The 25,241-nt window shown below is 40.0% G+C and overlaps 2 protein-coding genes across 7 annotated transcripts in view; one reads left to right on the top strand and one right to left on the bottom strand.

The window, feature by feature from the left end:
• Positions 1-2,150, bottom strand: part of LOC123980416 (SH3 domain-containing protein 19-like) — a 29,058-nt gene extending 26,908 nt beyond the window's left edge. The window contains exon 1 of one of the 2 annotated variants that reach the window (XM_046064789.1): positions 1,670-2,150. In XM_046064789.1, the coding sequence (XP_045920745.1) occupies positions 1,670-1,760 (91 nt within the window). In that variant the 5' untranslated portion in view covers positions 1,761-2,150. The remainder of the gene's footprint in view (positions 1-1,669) is intronic. The other variant, XM_046064788.1, reaches the window with a different exon arrangement.
• A 1,552-nt stretch (positions 2,151-3,702) lies between these two features.
• On the top strand, positions 3,703-24,040 carry LOC123980879 (FHF complex subunit HOOK interacting protein 1A-like). 5 transcript variants are annotated; one of them, XM_046065439.1, is made up of 19 exons: positions 3,703-5,153; positions 6,260-6,311; positions 7,947-7,998; positions 9,670-9,919; positions 11,084-11,276; positions 11,362-11,583; positions 11,972-12,134; positions 12,713-12,824; positions 15,577-15,678; positions 16,019-16,075; positions 16,172-16,258; positions 16,666-16,833; positions 16,929-17,008; positions 17,172-17,344; positions 17,427-17,538; positions 18,789-20,170; positions 20,771-20,949; positions 21,059-21,179; positions 21,889-24,040. In XM_046065439.1, the coding sequence occupies exons 4-19, from the start codon at positions 9,815-9,817 to the stop codon at positions 22,119-22,121; spliced, it is 3,489 nt and encodes a 1,162-aa protein (XP_045921395.1). In that variant the 5' UTR covers positions 3,703-5,153; positions 6,260-6,311; positions 7,947-7,998; positions 9,670-9,814; the 3' UTR covers positions 22,122-24,040. The 5 variants fall into 5 exon arrangements, with proteins under 5 accessions (XP_045921395.1, XP_045921398.1, XP_045921397.1 ...); XM_046065442.1 differs by lacking the exon at positions 6,260-6,311 and having other exon boundaries at positions 7,955-7,998; XM_046065441.1 differs by lacking the exon at positions 6,260-6,311.
• Positions 24,041-25,241: the final 1,201 nt, after the last annotated feature.

Here is a 25,241-nt window from a genome sequence, read left to right as displayed (position 1 = left end):
TTAAAACTGCTGTGTTTCTAGCTTCTCAGCTGTGATCACAGCTACCTTCGAATGCTGAAAGCTAATTACATTAGTTAAGAGATTCGTGATGATTCAGATTCTTTGACATGTTTTATTGAGTCCCAACCCCAACATCTGCTCAACCCTGAGACCAAATGTAATAATGACGATAAAGCATGCGTGCATGCCTGTCTCTCAGAGCTGCTTCACTATTTACAAAACACATTGTGCAGAAAAGGTCGGTCTACAGAAACCAAACCTTCCTGTGCTGAAGGCCAAACTGAAGCACAACCTCTATCCTGTTATGTTGTTGCGTAAATCCCACTGCAACCCAATTAGGTGATGATATTAAACAAATAACGGCAAATGCAAAATTTCAGGTTTTACTCTGGGCTGTTAAAATACTTGACTGAGTATTCAGGGTTTTGCTTCGTCATAGAATCACTCAGGTGGTGCTCAGACTTGTGTCGTAATTATCCTAAACACTTACCCAGCCCTAGCCAGAGGGCTGAGGTGAGGGCATTATCTGGAAGGCCTCGTATGCCGTTGTCTTACTCACTAACACAAACACTTACAAAGAAAAGATCAATTATTAACTCTAATTATACAACTTGAGTTTCCCTGTATGAGGCAGAGACTTGTAGATTAAACTAATGGCTGTGAGTCTTGGCACACAGGCTGCTGCCATTACAGTCAACTGGGAATGTCGGTGTATTTATGCCGGCGTGTGTAAACTTTGACCCAGATGGCGATATATCCACGAGAATTTATGTCTTTGGGTTGAAGCAGGTTACACCCACACGCTCATACAGTACGTTTTACAGTTAACAAAATAGATAAATAGCTCTCTCTATTATGTATGAGTGTCCTATTGTCATGTCTCGAGCTGAAAGTTATAATTATTTTCAGTTTTGATTCCTTTGTCAAATATTCTTCTGATTAATCAATAACAGACCGGTCGTTTGGTCCATAAAATGTCTTTAAAAAAAAACAAGTTGACATATTCAAACAGCTTGTTTTGTCCAACCAAGACTCCAAAACCCAGAGATATTTAGTTTAATGTGCGAGTTATAAAAGATAAAAACAGTACATACTAACATTTAAGAGAGATTTGAGCTACATGGCTTTAAGTACTAAATGATTTTCAGTCAGTCAATCAACTATTCATTCAAAACTTCTACCCAAATGTCATACCTTTGAGAGCCGATATGGCAACTTACTTGTGATTTCTTAACATCTTCTTACACGTCTTTCATTACAGACTCAGACACTGCTTTGTGGCTTTCTAAAAACTACAATTTTGCACATTAAAAGGTACTGGTATATTTAGCTCAGCCTGTAAAGTGAACAAATAGTTTTATCTGTCCTATGAGAGATTTTACTGAGATACCACAGATATTAAAAGTGCAGGATCCTGAGGGAGTATGTAGTACCTGTCAGCTCACCAAACTTAACACAGAAATACTGCAATTATAAAATATCAAGAAAATACTGCAGACATGTGCAGCCAGTCCAGCTGATTATCTGAGGGTTTGCATTTTTCAGTGTAAGCTAGCCAGTCGGCTTGTGACAACTCGTGTTTGCCACGGGGATCTATATCTTGAATCGATACCAAGTGGAGTCGCTTTGACACAAACGAGACGCGTTAATATTTTAGGCTCTTTTTTACCTCCGGAGCTGTTCGGCTGTCTTCGAACCACTTGTTCCCGGGTGTCCCTCACCATGTTTTCCTCCTCCTCTTCTGGTCGTGCTTCGGCCATTTCTCCTTACTTTCTTTCCCTCTTTCTCTCTCCTTACTTGTCCTGCTCCTGTCTGTCTGGGGGAAATGGAGCTGGGTCAAAATAGAGACAGCAGCGACATTATTCCTCCTCTTGTTTTGTCGTCGCTAACGTCCACCGCAACAACTCGGGACAAGTTCGCCCCAAACACCGTCAACTTTATCGGCGGAAACGACTTCCAGGGTCAGTTAAACTCTTCGGCTCTGAGTCCAGCAGCTTCCGAGGCGTTAGACTGGTTAAAACATGCTGTTTTTACAGTAAGTGTCGCTGTGTGGTTTCGGTTGAAGACTTTCTCCAGGCTTCCCTGTTTAACCGCCGGCGGTCGCGAGCTCATGATACAGAGCCGCACGCTCTCCGGCTGCGTGACGTCATCACCTGAAAAAACAAACACACGGGAATGAGGGACAAAAAAATGGAGGACAAAACAATTGGCTTAGCTCACCAAAACATCTTGTTGTGTTAAACAGTGGTGCAAGAAGTACTCATCATTCACTAGTAAAAGTAGCGATACCACAATGTACAAATACTCTATTACAAGTAAAAGTACATGAGTAAAAGTACTTTTACCTGCCAAATGTACTTAAGTATCCAGTAGGCCTAGCTCACATAAACAAACACAGTGCTAAAATACTCAGATATTTTAGTAGATGTAACAGTGCCTCAGTGTGAAAATACTTTGTTACAAGTAAAAGCGCATGATTAAAAGTACTTTTACCTGCAAAAGTTAGGCCTATCTTATGTATAAACAAACACATTGGTGAAATATTTTTATTAGGCTAGATGTAACAGTACCATGATGTGAAAATACTCTATTACAAGTAAAAGTACATGATTAAAAGTACTGCAAAAGGTACTTAAAGTAAGCCTTTCTCATATATAAACAGGCTACATTATACTGCTGGGTGGCTACATAAATATCTAATATTAATAATGTGTTGTATTTAAAGAGGTGCTGGCCAGAGTGTTTTGTGAGTAATTTCAAGTAGAACACAAAGAATAGTTTAAGCATGATCGATTTATTAAAAAAAACATGAGTTTGTTCATCTGAACAGGCCAGGAGAGAAAGTTTTATATAAGAAATAGTTTGTACTAGATGAAAACAGGAGTTTAAATTGCCATGCTAAATTGTCTTTTGTTGAATGTCATTAACCTTCGAGGTCATTTTCATGGTGACGCAACAGGAAAAGTCATTAGGATTATTCCTCTGGAGACCATGAATGTTTGCACAAAAATCTGATTGTAATCCATCAAGTAGTTGTTGAGATATAGTGTTGGCCAACTGGCAGAAACCCCTAAAGTCATCCAAGTAGCATGGCTTAAAGTGCTAAATATATATACTATAAGAGAAGCACATTATAGGGAGTCCAATATATACGAACTGAGCCTTCGTCCTATTTAAACAGTACAAGAGAACTGAAATGTTGTGAAAAATAGAATAAAACAACAGAGAGAAAGAGAGAGAGCGAGAGACTGACTGATTACTGAGTTGAACATATTGCAAGCTGGAGGAAGAATGTAAACAGGTATTAACAGGTCTCGACTGGCAGCGGCTGTTGGCATTGAGGTTAATGTTTTTCTTTGTGCTGCAGTTATGATTGAGATCAGTTAGGAAACGTGTGTTGAGTTTCATTTTGATGTCCAGAGCTAAAATGTGCCAAAATCTATCTGGGGTCTAGCTAGTCAGCATTTTGTATTTGTAAAACGTAACATTATTTATATATCATGTAGAGACAAGATGAGAAAACCAGTTGAAAGTGCTGACGTGGGCTTTAACACTGGATCTCTGTTGAATATATATTTTTTTTTTAAAAACTTTGAATTATGAATATTTTCAGTGATATGCATTGGCATACAAATGGTTTAGAATAACAACACTCAATATGTAAATAGTCTGCATCATAGTTTTATTTTTTACATTATTCTGTTGCATTTGTGAGCATAAATGGCCAATGTAATATTTTTTACAACGTTGAACCATTGTGTAATAATATTTTGAGTGATTATCTCTGAAGATTTATAAATTTGGTGTCATGTATCCGGGGCCTTTTTCTTGCATTTTGTGCTCCTGGCAGCTTTAAACTTGAACTGATAAGTCATACCTATAGCTGAGGTTGTTTTGAATGAAATGATACCATACGTTTGGGGGTCAGTTTAATAGGTGCTGAACAAAAGCAAAAACTAATGCATATAAAGTTGGCAAAAATTAACCAAAATGAATCTATTTTGTTACTCTTTATACTTCATTTCCTGTTTTACTATTTTAGAGGGAAACAGGCTCTTGAATCTGTAATTGAAAGCAACTAAGTACTTTTACTTTTGTACTGTAGTTACTCCTAGTTTTACTGTGTACTTTTACTTAAGTAGCATTTTGAATGAAGGACCTTTACTATAATACAATATTTTTAAGGAAATGATGTATAATTCTTCCACCAGTATTACTTTGCAGATGAAGATTTTCCAAGACAGATATTCAATAAACTCATGAAATGTTATGTTTTCCTTTACTTACGCAACTAGGCTATAGTCATATAAACACTCCCTGAACCTACACTGTTAAAATATCATTTACACATTAACGCAATGACAGTTTTGCTGTTTGAGGGAGGTGTTACTGCAAATACTTCCAAAATTAGTACAAACTACTACTTTAAGGTATTGTTACTTGCAATCACTTGCAACCATAGACTGTATATAACGAATACTTTTTCCACCATTAAATATTAATCAGTTTAAATAATAATCAGTTGCAGTTTCAACATGTTGCCACCAGAGTGCAGCACTGACACTTTGATTACTTTGATTTCGGTCCTCACCAAATCTACACATCTAAAACCAAAAATGTGCATGCATGCGCACAAAATACATTCACATTTCTCTAAATACATTTATGTTTTTCCTGCAGATGTGTAGGAATGTGTTTGAAAACTATATGCTGTACCAAAGACAGAAAACAAAATGCACATAAATCCATGCAAACAACAAGACTTTTTAAACCAAATAACAAGTTAAATGTACTTTTTAACTCCACCAACTTAAACACCAATGCAACCTTACGAAGTTTAATTTTGTTTATTTATTTTATTACCAAATGACCCAAATCAATATGATTTGCTTGCTGCAAACGAGGTCATGTTTTAAACCAGATGATGTGGTTGGTGGTTTACTGGGATCCAGATGACCTGCATGTTCTCACAGCAGATTAACGGCTCCTGTAACACCAGCAGTTAACCTGTGTTTCCACGGTGATTAACGGAGCCTGGTTAACAGTATCACTCAGCAGGGTGCATACTGAGATAACCTTTCCTTTATAGGGCTCTGCAGGTCACAATGTTCACAATATTGGGACTCATCTCTTATAGGCTAGCCCCTGTGACTGTAAGTAAAAAAGTAGCCTACCTTTAGTATTTTGTTTTCATGCCACTTTATACATTTGCTACGATACATTTAGGTCTAGTTAGCCTATACTTTAGAAATCAAGATTTCTGCATTACAAACATATGAACAGCCTATAAAATATGATGATTTGTTATAAATTAAACTACCAACAATTTATACTACAGCTGAAAGGACAAGTCAATTAATCAATTAATCAGTTAGTCAATTGAAAGAAAATTAATTGCAACTACTTTGATAATCATATGGTAATTTTTTCATATGAAAAGATTTCATGGTTCCAGCTTCTCAAATATGTAGAATTGTTTTTTAAACTTTAATTGTTAATGTTGAGGTTGCAGCATTGTGAAGGTCATTTTGGGCTCTCTGTGAAGGTTTTTTTATACCAATTTTTACAAACCAAACAATCAGTTGGAGAAAATAATCAGCAGATTAATCCAGAATAAAAATAATCATTAGTTGCAGGCCGATACAAAATAGTTTAAAGTTAGCTCCACCTCAACAACCACAGCAGTAAAATCCTTCTTTTACATTAGGCTAATGCATGAGGATTAATAATGTAATTATAGACTATATAGGCCTATAGGCTATTTAATATATATTACATAGTACTCTTATGTTTATGTAGCCTACATGTAAAATTTCACACTTACTTTATGTAATTGTCTGTTTTCCGTGCCAATAAAGCCCCAATGAATTGAATTGAATAACAGTTACTTTAATACTTTAAGTACTTTTACCTAAGAAAGATTTTTAATTAAGGACTTTTACTCGTACTAGAGTATTTTTACACTGTGGTATTAGTACTTTTACATAAGTATGCTCCACCACTGGTCTATATTGTAAAACTGCAGCGTGATCCCTGTCTAACCGGGGGGCGTGGCTTCCTGTGTATGTGGGCGGGGCCAGAGGTTTACCTAGGAGCCAGCAGCAGCGTGATTGACGGCTGAGCGGCTTAAAACCTCAGGAGCGAAGCGGTTTCCAGAAACTGCCGAAAGGGCACAAACAACCGAGTTAAACCGAGAAAGACCGGGATTTACAGTCTACACGTTAGAGTTTAAACTGCTTAATTTTGTTTTTGGAACAAGAAGTAACAGCTGGACATTAGACCGACATTTCTTCCCCCCCTGACCAGCCGAGGTAAGATCCGCCTGTCAGCTTTCTGCAGCTTTAGCGTACAGAACATATTGTGTGGAATATAAAATATTATTCTGTAATAATATCATAGTTTGTGTTTTACCGGAGGGTTATCTATCAAACTAAGTTACAGACTGTTTTTCAGATTTGTTTCGCAGAATAACAGCAGCTGACTGTCAGAAAAAGAAGAAAGTCAGAATAGAAAAGACTAAAATAATTAAAAAACAATAAAAGTAGCCTACAGTAAAAGCCTAGGCCTGTGTTAACAAGCAGAGTAAAGCAGCGGAGGAACTTAGTTAGGGATAGAAAAGACACAAGTAGAACCGAATAAAGTGATGGAAATAGAGAAAATACACAGTATGAGTGAGTGCAGACTGTGAACCGAAAGAAGAAAACATAAATCCTGCAAAATATGACCTCATAAAGTGAAATCATTAGAAGATAGTACAGCAAAAAAAAAGTAACAATAAATATAACAGACACGTTTAGACTGGAGTAGAAAATTATAGACTTATAACAAAGTAGTGGCCTGAATAGAGCATCTCATCATATGTTGCTTCTACTTTATTGACTCTTTTGTGTGTCAGGTGTGTGAATTTTGCTGAGTAATGTTCACAAGGCCTACACGTGTAGGCTACTTATTAAGTCGACATTTAAGGCCTAGCCTACTTTATTATATTTTATGCGACTTCTTCTTTCTACTCCACCACATGTCAGATATTGTAGTTTTTACTCCACTACATTTGACAGTTTTAGTTACGAGTTACTTTTCAGAATACAAATATTGATCCCCTTCCTGTCCAGTGCCAGGCAAATTAATCTGCAGATAAATCGATAAAAACATTTTGAAACGCACTGACAAATCAGCTATTTTGTCTATTTGATGCGAGGACTTGCTGATTAGACTTTTACCCCTGAGAAACAAACAGCTGTGGTCACAACAGTGCAGAGAGTGAAGACCTTGAGTCCAACATCTGCTGATGATGAAGGAGATTAACACCTGTGTGTGTGAACATGTTTACACCCTGGAGATACATTTCAGGTTCAGTTTGTATGTCTTATTACTAAGGAAATCTAGGATGACAATGCAACCGCTCCTTCACTGACCGGTCACAGACAGCCCTGTAACTGAAAGGCTGCAGGTTGGATCTCCCCATCAGGCTGTGTGTGTCCTGCTGAAGTGCCCTTGAACTGTCACTGTCATAATCATTTATTCCAATCTCAATCAGCTAAACGCCTGAAAAAAAAAAACAGGTCAGAAAATCTATCTGACACCTCTGGTCAGTGTGTGTGTGTGTGTGTGTGTGTGTGTGTTTAATCCCTGGTTCGTGTAATGGCATGTGACTGTCTGACTTTAACAGACACACACACTGTGGTGGTTTGGGATTAAACATCACTGTCTCATCTCAGATTACTCCTCTCAATTTTTTCTCTCTCTCTTTTACACACACACCTTCTTATATACAGTCTATGACACAGACAGACAGACAGACAGACAGACAGACAGACAGACAGATTAGAGGCCCAGATGGTGAAGGATGGATTTTTAAACTCAGTTTTTTTTTGTGTGTGTGTGTGTGTGTGTGTGTGTGCGCGTTTACAACCTTTTACTCATATCTCTCTCTCTCTCTCTCTCAGGACAACAGGCAGCGGGCTCTCTCGTCCATGTCGTCGCAGCAGCTGCACAGAGGTAGGTATACTGTTGGGGTGATTTCTTGGAGAGCTCAGATGGGAATTCATGGAATGTCCTGGAACGCCGAGGAACGCCCAGGGTGGGACTTGGACGTGTTCTCATTTTTCCTGTTTGCTTGTTGCTGCTGACGACCCTTACTTCCTGTTGGGGCCTTTGGTATTGTCAGTTTTGGGACAGAGAGAGAGACATAAAGACATAAAAATAGAAAATAGCTCTGCGCTCATCATCATTGTTAATAAAAAAATATAATCTGACTAAGCATCTGATCACTGATTGGTAATATTGACCCCCTGGTGCAGTGAAAGGTCATATCTAAGAGGAAAAGAGAAGTGTTTCCTGCTTCAAACTCTGCGCTCTGTTCAGTGACCTCTCGCTGGGTATTAATCTCACCTCATTTACCCTGTAAATCCCAATCCAAATACACAACAAGCTCCAGAAGAGTCTGCCCTGTTTGTTTTGGCTGAAACAAAAACAAAATGACAACCCCCTCGTTTATGTTATATTGAAACATACCTGTATGTTAAGTAACACAAAATGGGAGGCGAAAGAATACTTTTTAAGGCATCAGATAGTTGTATATGTTTTAAAATATGAACCCCAAACCTTGTATACTTTACATTACTGTCGACAAAACATTTCTACAGTAAGTTGTACAAGTTTAAAGATTCATTTCTTGCCTTCCAGACAGGCACTTCAGCACTTTATGAAAATCTACTTGCAGGGACCTGAAACTTGCTTCACTGATCATTCGAGAATTTAATATTTATTTGCAGCCTTGCTAGCAGCTCCGTGAGGCTGTAATAAGGCACAGCGGCACATTGAACTTGATGATAACACCAGCATGATAACATGCTCACGATGACAAGGCTAACATGCTGATGTTTAGAAAATGTTTATCATGTTCAGGTCTCAGGTCAACCCGTTAGCATAGGTGTCATTCACACTGGGGACATGTCCCCACCACTTTTTTTAAAGGCATTTGCTAAACGTTTTCTGAAAAGTAGCCACAATAAATGTTAAATTACAAATAAAAATTCTATGTGGAAGGTTTACTTGCACAATGAGAAAACATGAAATGCAATTAATTTAAATATAATATAAACAGACCAGCCTTGTCCAAAAAAGTACCTTAGGCTAAAAAAACAAGCTGCTTATTATTGCACTATATTCTACAATATTTTTTATTCTGATTTGTTACCGGCCACCTGAATTTTGTTTTCCTTCACTTAAATAAAGACATTTGGTTAAATTGGTGCAGAAAAAGTCTCTCGAATGCAGGAAATTTTGAATGCTTAAAATATTCAGTAGTATTCAATAGTCCTGTTCTCGTGACTCTAGTATTGTGCATTATCACGTCGCGTGGACTAAGTGTTTCGTCACACCCCTAATACGAGCGTATAAATGTCCTCACCACTTTTCAACACTAAGTGACGCCCTTGCCTGTTAGCATGCTAACATTTACTGATTAGCACAAAGTACAGAGCTGAGGCTGATGGGTGTGTCATTAGTTTTGCAGATTTGGCAGATTCTGGAGTTAAAAGTAGCGTCTTTTGGGCTAAAACATGCAACACTACTGGTGAGCTCCCGGAAATAGAAAATATATCTCTGAACTCAGTAACTAGAGGAATAATAAAAAATCTCTACCCTGTCCACTTCCACCTCCTGCAGGCCAGCAGCTGCCCACCAAGTCCAGGGAAAGGGCCTGATCTTGGGCTGAGAGAGCCAACTAATGTCCCTTGCTCCGTTCATCAGACACCCACCATCCCACACACTGAACTGGATCATGCCATAGCCGCCTGACTGACAATCAAAAATGATGGCCTCGGTGGTTGTCGGGGGCAACCGGAAGAAGTCTCTCACGTTAAGAGGGGTGGACCCCGAGACCTGCATGATCGTGTTTAAGAACCACTGGGCACAGGTAAATTAACTCATCTAGTAACCACCCTCCAGGCTTCCCCTACGGTATTACCAGCTTATCCGTCAATCAACTTATCACACTCACTTCCCTGTTGTTATTTGTTGTTCTTTATTTCTTCTGTCCCTCAGTTTCAGTCTCTTCAGTCTGTCCTATTTTCCTCATAATGGTTGGCAGACACAGTGTGTGATTGTGCGTGTGCTTTACTGATCCAGACTTTGGCCCTTAAACACAGGATCCATTTAGAACAAACCTCTCTCTACGCCCGCCAAGAAAACCCACACATCACTCTGTGTGTGTGTGCGTGTGCGTGTACGTGTGTGTGTGTGTGTGTGTGTGTGTGTGTGTGTGTGGTGCTTGTCTGAAGCAGCTGATGTCAAAGGTTAACACAAGTCCAGACAGTGAATTACATTCTTCTCTCTTTCAGTTCATGTATTCATCCCTTTTTCACCCCCTCCCACAGTGATCTGTTATCTACAGTAGCTCACTTTTCTTATTATGATGAATTATTGAGTTGTTTATAAATGCAAATTAAGTATAAATATTAAAGATGCAAAACCAAAAAGGCCACTGTTTTACCTAATAAAGAACAACCTAAAGATTTTGTTCATTTCAGTTGATTTCAAACGGATGTAGAAAAACATGGGTGATGTGATGTCAAGCAAAGCTTTCTGAAGGGATGTTGTAAAGCCTAAAATTTAGGTTTTGCACACGGCACTCAGCTGCTGGAGTCACAAAATCCAAATTTGGGCAATAAGGATGGAGCCTGGGAGGAGTTGATGTGGGATGACCAAGCAATATATAATTAAGTGTGATAGGCGGAGACACCTGCCAATCAATCAATACGCTGCCAAAATAACCTTCAATATATTCTTGATGAAAAATGATTTCACCAAATCACCACCAAGACACCCATTAGAAGGACTGTGATTAGCTTTTCTTCTTCTTGTCTAAACAATTGATTGACTATGTATTTCTAGAAAAATAACAAAGGGTTCCCATTCTCCTCAACATTTCTTCAGGTGCCGAGCAACTATTATAAAAACATAAGCTCAAAACCTTTCAACATGCCGCTGTGGTGATTGCTGCTTGGCAGAAGTCAAATTTTCAAAAACTTTGGTGCAATACTGTGACTTGAAGATGTATCTAATGCCGGTCTCTCTGCAGGTAGTAAAGATTCTGGAGAAACACGAGCCGGGTCGTAGCGGTACTGGTGCGTTGAGTTTCCTCTCTGGTCATGCCAGTAGCAGCAGCTCCGGAGCATTACGCCTCGGTCCCATCCCGGCTGACGAGGCCAGCGCCGTCCAGAACTACGTGGAACACATGCTCTTCCTGCTCATGGAGGAAGAGGCGGGGCAAGGTAAGAGAACAAAGAAACAACGTGTTTCATCATGCCACTGTGATGTACTGCATTTGTTCTCACGCCTGTTACACACTGTTCCCAGGAGGAGCGATGGGTACCATCCTGGAGTTTGTGGTTCTGGAGGGTGTGATGGAGAGGCTGTTTCTGTGGAGCCTGAGGAGACAGTTTACTGAGGACATGAAGCTGGAGCAGCTCAGGATGTACCAGATGCTTCTATCTCAGGCCAAGCAGCCCCTACTGCACCATAAACCAGTTCTACGACCGCTCATGATGCTGCTGGCGTCCTGCGCTGGAGCGGGAACTGGTGAGCTGGTGGTGAAATCATTAAAGGAATAATTTGACATTTGGCGAGATGGAGATTTACTTTCTAGCTGAGCGTTAGATGAGAAGATCAACACCACTCTCATATCTGTCCATTAAATCTCTCTATGGAGCCAGTAGCCGACTAGCTTAGCTTAGCACAAAGACTGGAAACACAGGGAAACAGATAGCCTGGCTCACTAAAAAGCTCACTAATCATCACGTCATATCTTGTTTGTTTAACTCATACAAAACCAAAGTTTAAAAACAGCATGTTGCAGTTACATGGCGTGTTGTGTTACTATGTCTAAGACCTTCTGGAGTCCATGAGATTGAGTAAGATGTTTAAACAGTCACCTAGATAGTTAATTGCCTGTGCTCACCCCCCCCAGACAGCGGTAGTGTGGTGGAGGCGGAGCTGGTCCTCCTGTTGAACCAGCTGTGCGTGGCTCTGGTCAAAGATCCCTCTGTGCTGGAACTGTTCTTCCACACCAGTGAGGACCAAGGAGCCGCCAACTTCCTGCTCTTTTCCCTGCTCATACCGTACACGCACAGGTATAAACACAAGGGTGTACACACACACAGATGCATACATACCTATATTGTACGTAGGACACACAAATAAGCAGGGTGTACACACTTGTACATGAAGAGGATACACAGGAACTCACAGTATACAAACACACAGGTATATGTGCATACATAGGATACAAACATAGGGGTATATATACAGGTGCAGACACAAATATATCGTATACTCGCACAGGTAGTGTACATTCACACACAGACACAAGTAAGGTGGGCACACGGGTATATAAATAAAAGTAAGATACACACATACATATACACAAAAACAGGTAGGGGACACATATACACTGACACAGATATAGAAAGTGCATACATGCAAAATACACAGGTAGTGTACACGGAAAAATTGATACACACACACAAACACTGGAGGGGCACACACACATACACACTAATCTTTGTAGGGATAGACAAAAACAGGTACAGACACACTAGCAAGGCAAAGCAACATTTGCATAACATTTATGGTGTGTACACACAATTAGGGTACATTCTCATTTTGGTGACTGAACAAATAACACAATCTGCATCTCTATCCCCCTCAGACAGGGTTCGGTTGGTCAACAGGCCAGAGATGCTCTGCTGCTCATCATGTCTCTGTCGGCCTCAGATCCCCGAGTCGCCCAGCACATCGCCGAGAACACATACTTCTGTCCTGTGAGTGCACAAATACACAGACACACACAGACACACACCCAAACTGCTGCTAAATTACAGCCTGCCAAACATCACATCGAGGACAGATAGTTCCTTCATCACTGACCTTGACGGTTCATACCTGAAGACAATTGAGGCGAAGACGCCTTACGTCTGCCAGAGTGTCTGCTAGTTGGAAATGTCAAGGATTTGTTCAGGATCAGTGTCACTCAGTAGATGTGGATCATGATAAGCCCACTGGCTAACTGTGGCATTCTTCTGTATTTTGCTCTCGTTTTTCAGTGACAAGCGGTTAACATGGTCCTATTAATGTAAATCTGTCAAAGAAAAAAGACAAGAGCATAAATAAGAGTCCTGCTAATGTATGGTAATAACCTGCTTTGCAACTTCTTTAAAACATCCTAATATTTTTAATATTGTTAGCTACTGTTTTTACCCATGTGGCTGAAGATGCATTACAACAAGAAGGTGCTCTCAGTGCCGTGTTAGCTGCCTGATAAGCGACTTTAAATGCAGTTTATATCACACAGATTAGTTAGACCAGCCATACATCTGTAGAGAATTTAAAGGTATATTGTCTGAGCAGTTTATCCCACATAGCCCCCCACTCGCTGAGCTAAACTAGGTTAATCTCTACATACCTTCAAAATGTGTGGAAAGAAATAAAAAAAGGTAGTATTGTGTCTTTCCTGAGTGTGACACAAGTTAAATTCTTCTCCTAAAAAGTAAATAATGCTTGGGCCCGTTTAATGTACCCACTACCTTGATACAGATTTATTTTATGAATGAGACAGCTGTTTAAATAAGTGGAGTTTGAAGTTTTTTGGTGCAGTGGATGAGTCATTATATCCATTCATCTCCATTCTGCATTGTAATCTCATTATCAGAACAACAATAATAAACTGTATTTATATATCAGCAGTTACAACAAGTGCTTTACAATAAAAAAACAACAAAACACAACAAAAACAGAACAAAACAAACTGAAATCTGTACAAAACTAAACACACATAAAAGACAGAGTAAAATAAACGAAAATGTCATAAAACATAAATGAAATCAACACTCAAGGTATGTAATAAATTAATAATGACCAGTGAATGGGCGAGCAAAGACACTTAATCACGTGTGTGTGTGTGTGTGTGTGTGTGTGTGTGTGTGTGTGTGGTGTGTGTGTGTGTGTGTGTGAGATTTAAACCCATGTTACCACAGTCTGACCTCAATCTTTACGTAGAGAGCAGATTAGGAAATCAGTGTGAGATTGGCTCGTGCACAGAGAAGGATTAGTAAGTCTGCACGTGATTGGACGGTTGCCTGATTGTTAACAAGACTCAAGACTGCAGCTGTTGACATCGTTGTATGTCTTCTCTCTTTCTTCTTCTTCCCTCTCTTATTAAAGGAATCGTTCTGCATTTTGGGAAATACACTTATTTACTTTCTTGAACAAGCAAATAAGCATATCTCCCAAAATGTTAAACCTTTAATGGTTATTTTACTTAATTAATAATGTTGAATTAATCAATGAAACACATTCTTTTCCTGTCTCTGAAGTCAAGTCAATTAATTTATGAAGCACATTTAAAGACAACCATTGTTGAACAACATCCTGTACAAAGTAATGCAATTAAAAACAAAAAAGCAGACCAATCAGATAAAACATACAACAATAATAAAACACACAGCAATAAATAGAAAAATAAAGCAAACGGGACAAATAAGCACACGTGTCCCTAGACTGACTCGAACGCCAAAGAATAAAAATACTTTTGAAGACGAGACTTGAAAGGCCCGGTAGTCGGGGATGACCTAATGAAAAGTTTATTCCATAGTTTTTGGGCCACAACTGAAAAGGCGCGTTCACACGTTTCATCTGAGACTGTGACATAGCTAAAAGGAGCTGGTTTGACGATCTACCTGGACGAATGATACAGCTTGAGATCTAAAATATACGATGGTCCAGATCCAAGCAAGACCTTTTAAAACAATTAAAAGCACCTTAAAATAAACTCTTTATTCGACTGATAATCAGGGACGAGTAGGCCAGTATTGTGGAGATGTGGTCCCTCTTTCGTGTACCAGTAAGCAATCTATCAGCCGTGTTCTGAACAAACTGCAAAAGTGATAATAACGAGTGATAAATGAAAGAACAAGTACAAAGAATTGTGAGATATCAGTGCATGCAGAGCAATTTCCAAGTCATAATCATCATCCTCATATGAGAGAAAGAATTTTAGTTTTGGATTCGACCTTCAATGAAAGAACTGATTTCTTTGTCTAATTTGTCTCATACTGTATTGTTAAGACCTAGATCCAAAGATGGCGCCTATTCAGTCCAATAAGGACTGCTCGCCTGGCGCATGTGTAAAAAACGTTTCTGGTTGTTTCTAGGTCATAATTGAACTTGTTTGCAGTTTGATGTGCCATGTTAACACTTTTACACACGTCTCTTTCACATTGATGGCCTATGAGGAAAATGTTTTTGGGCTGCAGGGGAATTTTTTTCTGCAATATCGTGAGTGGTGGAAGCAAAGCTGAGCGGCGGCGCCGTATCCAGGTCTTATTATACATCCATGGTTTATGTCTGCCCCAGTTCTCTGCTATTTATAAAAAGAACATACTAATGTGCGCTGGAATTTAATTTTCACAAAAGCCTGTGTGTTTTCATGTGTGTGCTACTTTAACTGTGTCCATGTACTGCGTGCTTGAAACTGCTAGCAGACGTACTAATATGTGTACGTGTGCGTGTTAACAGGTGCTGGCAACAGGTCTGTCTGGTTTGTACTCGTCTCTTCCAGCCAGGCTGCAGGTTTACAGTGAAGACTGGCACTGTCTGGACCAGGCTGACTGGCAGCAGGTAACCATTAGGACCACACAATGAAATGATGAATTCATCTGAGTGAGCCTGGGTACTTGTGTACACTCTGTGTTTGTAGACAAATGGATCCATGATGGTAATTCATTTGTTGTTAACAACTGAATGGGACTGAGGGAACAAAACGAAGGACAGAATAGGGTACAAAGCGACGTGTGTGCGCGCGTGTGAATAAAGGGATTACTAGATTACAATATTTGAGAAATGAATGTGTTGAGTGAGTGAGAGAGTGAATTTTAATCCATCTGATGACTGTTGAGATATTTCAGTGAATAAATGAAGGACTGATTGTGTCACTCTCACCTGATGTTTGGGTCAACAGGTTCCTGCACTCGTCCACTTCCTGCACTCACTGGACTTCTGTAGTGCTGTTACCAAGGTAATATACACAAAACACACCCACACACAAACACAAACAGAAAAAAGAAGAAAACAGTGCTTGAGCTGACTCTATGTCTGTATCGGTCTCTCTCAGGTCGCTCATCCCTCAATCCGGTCTCAGTTGCTAGGTTACATCTACAACGGCTTCCTGGTGCCTGTACTGGCTCCCGCTCTGCACAAGGTATGGTGCTGCCATACTTGAAACTGCTGCAGCAGATGGGATATTTATTTATGTCCATCATGTCATGTCATCACCACTAGAGGGCACAAACTTGTTCTTTCCCTGGTGAAAACTGGATCTGAATACAGTATATTTCAAATTTCAGTCTGTATGTAGATTGAATTGTTTTGTTATTTCGATCAAGTGGAGTAGAGCGGTCGTCCACTAACCGGAAGGTCAGTGGTTCGATCCCTTGCTCCCCAATGTGCAGTTGGCAACTTATTCTCTGCCAACAGTGTGTGAATTTGTGTGAATGGGTGAGTGTAAAGCACCTTGAGCGGTCCGAAAGACTAGAAAGGCGTTATACAAATACAGACTATTTACCATCACCATATTTAATCACATTACATAAACATTAATGTGTGTAGCTGACGGTGGAGGAGGTGATGACCACCACAGCGTACCTGGATCTCTTCCTGCGGTCCATCCCTGAGCCCGCCCTCCTCCAGACCTTCCTGTCCTTCATCCTGCTGCACACACACGACAACGTGCACATCCTGGACACTCTGGTCAGCAGGGTCAACACACCTTTCCAGGTAACACACGCTCTTCTTTGTCCTATCTGCTCTTTCACGCTTTATAACTAACCCTAATCTGTGAGATGACCTTTAACCTTTTGTTTGTCCATCAGTTGGGTACGGTGTCACTGGCCCTGTTCAAGACTCTGATTGGTCTCTTCTGTGAAGACGTCATGTTGCAGCTGGTGTTCAGGTCAGTCTGACGGGTTTATAGGTCCATGGAGGTTAAGCAAACGCTATGTATTAAATAATATAGTTACATTTAGTAGTTTTAGCCAGACAAGTAAGGGTATTCTGGCGGTATGAATTAGTAGTGATGCATGCTGGGATTGAGCAGTGTCTGCGTGTGTCCTCAGGTATCTTATCCCCTGCAGCCACCTGAGCAGGAAGCAGCGCTGCTCCCTAAAGCAGAGGGACTGTTACTCCTCCAGCGCCGCCTCCTTCCTGCTCCTCTTGCCCTCCTGGTGCCCTGGGAACATTCACAACACTAACACACACTCAGAGCACATCCACTGGTCCAAAGGATCAGGTCAGTATGACACACAAACACAAGTAAATACTCTCTAACTTACAGCATATTTATGCTGACTGAAGTTCTCTGTCTGTGTCAGATCTGTCAGTATCGGACAGCGTTAGTTACTGTCGTGGTTCAGACTTTTTGATGGATGTAAACTATCTACACTACCTCTGGGATGCCCGCCAGGCCATCTCCACTTCCTACAGGTCAGTCCCAACTTATGTACCTCTATGATAAAATCAGGGGATTGACTATGGATCTAGTATCTTAGATGCTGCTGATTATGGTCATTACATTTAAAGGAAAATACAATTACAAACTGGGTCTCACCCAGTGTTGTGCAGGGACAAGAAAAGGGAAAAGAGAAAATTGATGGATAGGTGGTTTCAGGTGTTAGGACAACACCAGTTTCATTTTAGAGACACAGACAACCCAAAATACACTGTTGCAAAGGAGTCCACAGCTCATCAGAGCAGTGATGGGGAAGCTTTTCAAGGCACTGAACCATGGTCAGTGTTTAGGGACATCTGCTGGGCAATGTTTGGTATTGCACTGCAAGTACAGCTGAAGCTGTTGGAAATGTTTTACAGGTGTTTGGTCATAAAGTATTAACCCAGAGTATTGGACAAATTTAGAAAATTTAACCTAATGATGGCATTAAATGAAGGTAAGGGGATTCTACTTAAGGGGAACATAATGTACATGTCTGTAATAAAATATAGACATTTATGTATGAACTTTCTATACAACTATTTCCTGTTCAAAAGTTGTCATTATATTTTACTAAAAACAAACGTTTCAACCCAGAGGATGAATAAGATAAGATAAAATAAGAACTTTATTGTCCATTAAATTTGCATAAAATGGAAATTTGTCTTTGGCAGTCTGTTAACAGTTAATGCCCAGTTTAAGACAGTAAGCAAGCAGCTATCTGGTGGTGCGAGAAAACATGATGAGATCTCTAAATTCACTAGGATTCATCCTCTGGGAACCGTGAATACTAAATGTCACTGCAATCCATCCAATATTTAGTTGTTGAGATATTTCGAAGAAGAAGACATACTTTTTTAATCCCGCAAGGGGAAATTAAATGTTTTTTTCACTCTGTTGTAATTATTATTGTTACACACGGGTCTGAAATACACACACATGCACAAACAGGACCTTTACACCTGCAACAACAAATGGAGAGATTGCTCAAGTCTACCAGCCACCAGTCCTCTCTCTGTATCTCTCGACCCCGTGACCCTCTGGTTTTCAAGCCAAGTCCTTACGGACTAAGCTACTCCCAGTTCAGTTTGGATCAAAGTGGTGGACCGACAATCCCCAGAGTCTCTACATCATGGCTCAAAAGCATCAGATATACAGTAACATTTGATAAGGGAATACGTGGAGGATAAGTAAGACATTTGTCTATTTCATTATGTCAATTTTGATTAGTTTTGTTTTCTTGCAGGGCATGTCGGCTCTGGTCGGCTCCGTATGACGGGATCAACCCTCTGCCTCAAGAATACCGATCTGACACACCAGGGGACGACATAGAAGATGAGGAAGAGATTATACCGCGAGTCAAGAGTGATTCCATCTGCTCTTTGGTCATCACTCCACCCCCCTTGTCCCTCTCCCCCACCCTTTCCTCCTCAGATACCATCTCCACGGGCAACCGCACAGGAAGAGCCAGCTCTGCGCTGGAGCTGGAGTGGGATGACATTTTTGAAGATGACGATTCTTCTTTATCAGCGGTGATAAACACGGCACTAGCAAATGGCAGCATGACCATGGAGGTCGACAGATGCACTTCTACCCCTGCACTTCACCCTCTACCTCCTAGACACATCCAAGAAATGCGGCGCACTGCTACCAAGCTGGTGCACGGCTCGTACGTAGAGGAATCTGAATTTGAGGACGACGTTCTGGTCTACGATCTCGTTGCGCAGAAAGACACAAAGGTGGCCATTTTGGAGCGAATCATGGCATCGAATCGGCAGGCACGTGGAAGCATCTCAAATGGCCAACGACTGTCAAAAGCAGCTACGACAACAACAATAACAACAATGTTAACGACAACGGGGAGGACGGTAATGGAAACAATTAACAGTATAATGTCAACAAGGAGGAGGAGCGAGGATGGAGGTAAAGAGGAAAGAAGAAGGAGTGAGGATTATGGGAAGGAGATGAGGAGGAGGACTAGTGAGGACTGTGTAAAGGAGATGGGGAGAAGTAAGGAGGAAGGAGACAATGAGATAAAGAGGCTGGATGTACAAGGAGAGCCAAAGGGAAGTCAGTTTTTCACCAACGGCTTTAATAAGAATCACATCATCGATGAATGTGATGATATTGGTGAAGACTACAAGCTGTTCAAGGACAACTGCAACCTGAGTGACTTCACAACTACTATCAATCACACACACCACAACACAAAGCATCCCACGCAATGTTTAGTGACAAAGGCTTTACCCAATGGCCATCTTGAATTTGAGCCACATGACCCTTTGATGTCTGCAACTGATGCCAAGCCTCCCAGTCTGCCTTGTAACAAAGTCACTAATAATGATGACTTCCTGTCTCAATACCACGAGCTCATGCTCTCTTTGGGTGTGGAGCCAGACTGCGACGACATCACAGATGACATCGGCACATTCAGGAAGCGTGTCCGAGCTCTGAGGCATAAACTGGAAGAGGAGGAGGGAGGAGAAGGTGAGGAATTTTTATTTAGCTCCTCGTGGGATGAAGGAGACGGGGAAAAAGAGGAGGAGGCAATGGACGAGGAAGATGAAGGAGAGGAGAGGAGGAGCAGCATTAAGAAAGGCAGCAGCAGGCACGGAGTTCCATTTACAGGTCTGTGTTTTCAAGCACACATGAATAAGATGCTCTGAAGTGAATGATGAGGCTCCGTGAAGCAGAAAACATCCTTTAGAAACATTAAAAGTGACTTTGTTGTGTAAGGGTCGGGTTGTGCTCAAACAGAACTGCTTTGTGTTGTTTGGATGGCCCCACTGGAGGACATAATAATGTTAAAAAATGATGTTAACAGCACATATTCAGACAATCTCTCCTGGAATTCATTCATAACGTTGTGCTCAGTTTTTCAGAAGAAGCTGTTCAACCAATTGTCAAGCGTATTCTTCTGATGAAGCATACTGGCAGCATACTATGTCTCCAAAGTCATAGAAGAACATTAGAAAATGACCTTTAAGTTTATAATTTCATAATATGTAATAACTGGGCTGAAAACTAAATGTTTACAGAAATAATTCTTGTCTAGTTTTTGAAGTAACCCCAAAGAGGGTTTCTTTTGCATCAGATTAGAGCCAATTTTTTTTTTTTACAGATTCTACAACACTGATATTTTATTTTCACTTAAGACTATAAGTTAAAGAAGTATAAAACATTTGAAAGTATATTTACACTAACCTGAAGTTTTCCATGATGCCCCAGGTCCGTTCATCAGCGTCCTGTTGTCCCGGCTCGAGAACCTCCTGGAAAACTCCATTGCTGTGAACCTGCTGGTGACGGGCATCCTGGCCCAGCTGGCCTCATACCCCCAGCCTCTTCTGAGATCCTTCCTGCTCAGCACAGACACAAACAACCAGCCCAACATACGCACACTTTACCAGGTAACATCCACACACATGTCACAAATGTCAGATTTGATTTCTTACTCCACCTAAATGAGAATACTGTGTGCACTGATATTCCTGTGTTTGTCTGTGCGTATATTTGTAGGTGTTGGTGTCAGTGCATGCTCAGATAGAGCTCTACGTGGCAGCCAGACCAGACTATCCTGCCCTGGTCACTGAGGCCTGGCGGTTCTTGTTGGCTAAAGACCAGGACAGCAAGTTTAGAGGTTAATAAACACACACACATCAACACACACAGATGCTCTAGCTGGAGGTTTTATTGCCTGAAGTTACAGTTGCTCTGCTTCTTATGGGAAATGTTTATTTTCTTGTCAAGAGTTAGAGAAGAAGATCACCACAACCGTCATAGTAGAGCCATCTGTTAAATATGAACTTACAGACATGAGATGTTTAGCAGTGACTCCACGATGTTTGTGCTCCCTGCCAAGAGATAGTCCCACACATTACACCATGTAAAACTGCAACTTAATTTTTGGATTTTGTATGAATTAAACAAAGGAGATATAATAAGTTTATTGGTGAGCTTTATGGTCTGAGCTAGCTGTTTCCCCCACCATTCCAGTCTTTTTGCCAAGCTAAGCTAACCAGCTGTTGGCTGTAGGCGTGGCAAAAAGCCTGTATTAGAGAAGCACCAGATCCAATGAACTGTGCAAATGAGGATAACAGCACATCATTGGTTGACAGTTTCTTGTTATAGGCATCCATGATGTTGTACTTAACATCATGAATCACTGCATTAAGTGTGCGTGTTTGTCACTTTGTCAGTTTCGGAAAGTTAGAAAGGTTGGGTGCAGCTTCCCCAAATCTGTCATCAGAAAGATGTAGATGAAGGAACTTTCAGACCCTGATGATCTAACAAGCATACTGATGCCGGTACATGTCACATTTCTAATCACATTTCCCTACGTGTCACAGAGTGCCTGCAGTCTCAGTGCGGCGACATCATCCTGGACCCATCTCTTCCTAATGGCTCTGTGAGGAACGCTCTGGCTTTGCCTCCTTTCAGTGTCTTGCCGCCTTGCCCTCCTATTCCCCCACAAGCCAAGAGCCGAGTGTTCGCCATCATCCTGTTCGCCGAGTTCCTGAAAGAGCTGGCCGCCATCGCTCAGGAGCACAGCATCGCACTGGACTGTTCTGCCGAGGAGTAAAGGTAGAGTGTCGTTGGCGCAAACCACCAGTCCGGCTGTGATAATCTGCCTCAGATATAGCTGTTGATGCACTTCTGATCAGAGCACTGCAGATAACGTATCTAAGGAGCTGCTAAGTGGTCATCAGACCAGACTGAAGGCTGCTGAAAGGTCTAAAAGTACAAGCACGAAACATGCACATACATCACACATGGAGCAGCAATGTGTGAGTAATGACTGTGTGTGTAGTAATTAAATGTTGTTTTTATGCATATATTTGTATGTAAACTATGTTTATATTCCTGGCAGCACTTGAATATTTCGATGTTCTCCCCATGGATGATATTTATATGAAGATGAGAATTATTTGAAGGAGATTATTTTGAAGATAAATCAATGTTTTCTACATATTTTGTGAGATTATTGCAAATAGTTTTCTATGCTCTTTTTGGAAATCTTTGCACTAATGTGGAAAAAATGAATATGATTGGGAATTTTATTTCAGACCTTATTTCTGTGGCGGTCATTTTAAATCAACCTTCTACTCAGGATAGGAAACTTGATGCATAAACTAGAAGTATCAAAATAAAAGTAACTTATAGTACTTTATTCAATTTAATGTTCTGTTAATATTTCAAAGCATTCAAAAAGTTTCTAGTTGACAAGATAAGAAAAGCTGACTTTTAATCTTGAAGTTCAAATGTACTACACTGACATCAGCAATATCACCAAGTGATAGAAATTTAATGACTTATTAAATAAAATAAACACTTTGTCGATACAGAAGATGGGTGAGTGGAAGCAGGGGGGCTATCACCTGCTCAACTTAATCCCATTTTAATTATTTATTTTGTTTTTAAAAGCCATTTCCTTCTTTTTTTTCCCCCTCCAAAATGTCTCAGTTTTGTTCAACAATTAAAACAATGTCACTGCTACTCATACAATTTCTTAAGACACATTTATATAAATTATGATTTTTTTTTTTCAAATTAATACAAAAAAGTAATTACTTTTTTGTTTGCATTTTAAACAAAACCAAACAAAACTGGAACCTCGGAGGGTTTATCAAAGTGTGGCTCCACATTTCTATTTTTCTTTTTTAATACAGCTGAAATTGTCATTTTTTATGTAATGCTGAAAATGATAAAGATGAGTGACACACTTTAAATCTGACTTATAAGAGGAAGAGCCTCTGTGGTCAGTTGTGTCTTCCTGTTTATAAAGTGTGCAAGTATTTATATGCACAATACAAACACACAGAATAATAACAAAGCCTTACTTTAACCTACGCTGACACTTTAGTGCAAGAAACCAAGACGCAAAAATGAAATGTCATATGCAAATATCAGATCTTAAGTTATTTAATTAGCACTTCTATCAACATGTATGTCATTATGTGTAATGTAAAATATGTGATTTTTGTTGACATATTTCTTTCATGTTTTCCTTTTTTCACCTGAAAGAAGTGAAAGTATTTGCTGCTCCTAAGGTGTTCACTTTGTGCTGCATTCAGGTCAAGTGGTAGAAGAAGGTAAATCTGAGTTCCTGGTTACAGATATCATTCAGCTGAACTTTCAGGTTGCAAATACAACAGAAAACACTGTTCTTCTTCACGGGGTATTCAAACTAATCTGAACTCAAAAAAATGTATCCATGTAATAGAAAATGCTGTAAATACACATTACCAGCCTCTTTTCCTAATACAAACTGTGTTACCATGCAGACTTTGGGATGGACCAAGCTGGGCAAACTACTGCTCTCAGTTCAGCCGGCTGTCCATTTGCTGAACGTTGATACTGCCACCTGCTGGAATACTTTTCTTCTTTTTACTGTCTCTCATTTCTCCTTTTAGAATAAATTATTGCCAAAATGATGTGAAACAAAATCTGATTTTGACAATCTAATTTTGAGATGGCCATAAAATATCTTGCTGAATGTTATTTTTTTTTGTATTTGTGTATTATTTATATGATGCAGTAATTGAAAGGGTCCTAGATGTATTTTTAGGTTTCACAGGTTAAATGTGGTGGTTCACCACATCTGCAAACTGCTGATGCTTTTTGTTGCACTTAGGTGATAGCATAAACAATACCATCGGAAGGCAAACAATCATACATCCTCTTAAACAACACAACAAAACCAAGAATGTGGTTTTACATATAGCTATTATAAAAATAATATAAATTATTAACCTAATGAAAACGTGATTTGGTGAACCGTACAACCAAGGGGACATGTCACAATAGCCCTGCTTTGTTTAGCACAAAGACTGGAAACAAGGTAACAGCTATCCTTGCTCTGTCAAGGCACCTCTCAAGCTCCCTTATCGGCATGTTGTGTATTGTTAGTTTAATCTGTTGAAAAAGAATGAATAAAAATCAAACAAAATATAGTTTTATGTGACACACTATTTCTCAGCTTGGAGCTGTTGCAAGACAACCAAAGGGGACTTCAGCAAGTAAGAAACAGTCTGACTCATGTCATGCAACTTGAAATGTTTTCAAAATCTGATTTGTTCCTACTAATGAGATAAAACACACAAAAGGAGTGTATGTAGTACAACAGGATAGAGCGATACTGAATAGGATAGTATTGCAAAGTAGAGCAAAGTATAGCACTATAGGCTACTGATATAATAACAGCTGAGGAAGCAAGTCTGCTGATGTGACAAGTTTACATGTATTGTGGTTAGCTTGTTCCTGTGTTGGCACTCTCAGCCTACACATTAACACACTTTGAGGCGACAGACGTCAGAAACACATCAGCATCTTTTGGTCAACTGGGGAAACTTTGGTGGTTTGAGTTTTTCACCTGGTGCTTGGAGAAGAAGAAGAGGACAGGAGGTGATGATGATGATGATGACCACATTGAAGGTTTACCTGCTGATATGCGTTGTCGGTGAGTCTGTGAAAGAAACATCTGTGGTTTATTGTGTTTGCTTTGAAATGGAATACCGATAGGGTGCGTCACAACCGCATTGTTAAGATGTGGATTTTAGTAAAATCTGGTAAATCTGGAAGAAAACAATATCTGAAAACTGTTATGTCATAATTTTTCTCTGATCAGTATCACTTCATACTGAATGATCAAGCATTTATTCCAGTCAAGAAATGAAAGAACATTTCAGCAGAGATCCCCCCC

This window comes from Micropterus dolomieu, linkage group LG12 (assembly GCF_021292245.1).
Source record: "Micropterus dolomieu isolate WLL.071019.BEF.003 ecotype Adirondacks linkage group LG12, ASM2129224v1, whole genome shotgun sequence".
Lineage (NCBI taxonomy): Eukaryota > Metazoa > Chordata > Actinopteri > Centrarchiformes > Centrarchidae > Micropterus > Micropterus dolomieu.
Note: the sequence above shows the minus strand (reverse complement) of the source record. Positions and strands in the feature narration are given on the sequence as shown.

Coding starts and splice junctions, on each gene's coding strand:
- LOC123980879 (XM_046065442.1), top strand. CDS start 9,815: ATGATGGCCTCGGTGGTTGTCGGGGGCAACCGGAAGAAGTCTCTCACG. Junction 16,834..16,928: donor GGGTCAACACACCTTTCCAG/GTAACACACGCT, acceptor TTTGTCCATCAG/TTGGGTACGGTGTCACTGGC. Junction 17,009..17,171: donor ATGTTGCAGCTGGTGTTCAG/GTCAGTCTGACG, acceptor GTGTGTCCTCAG/GTATCTTATCCCCTGCAGCC.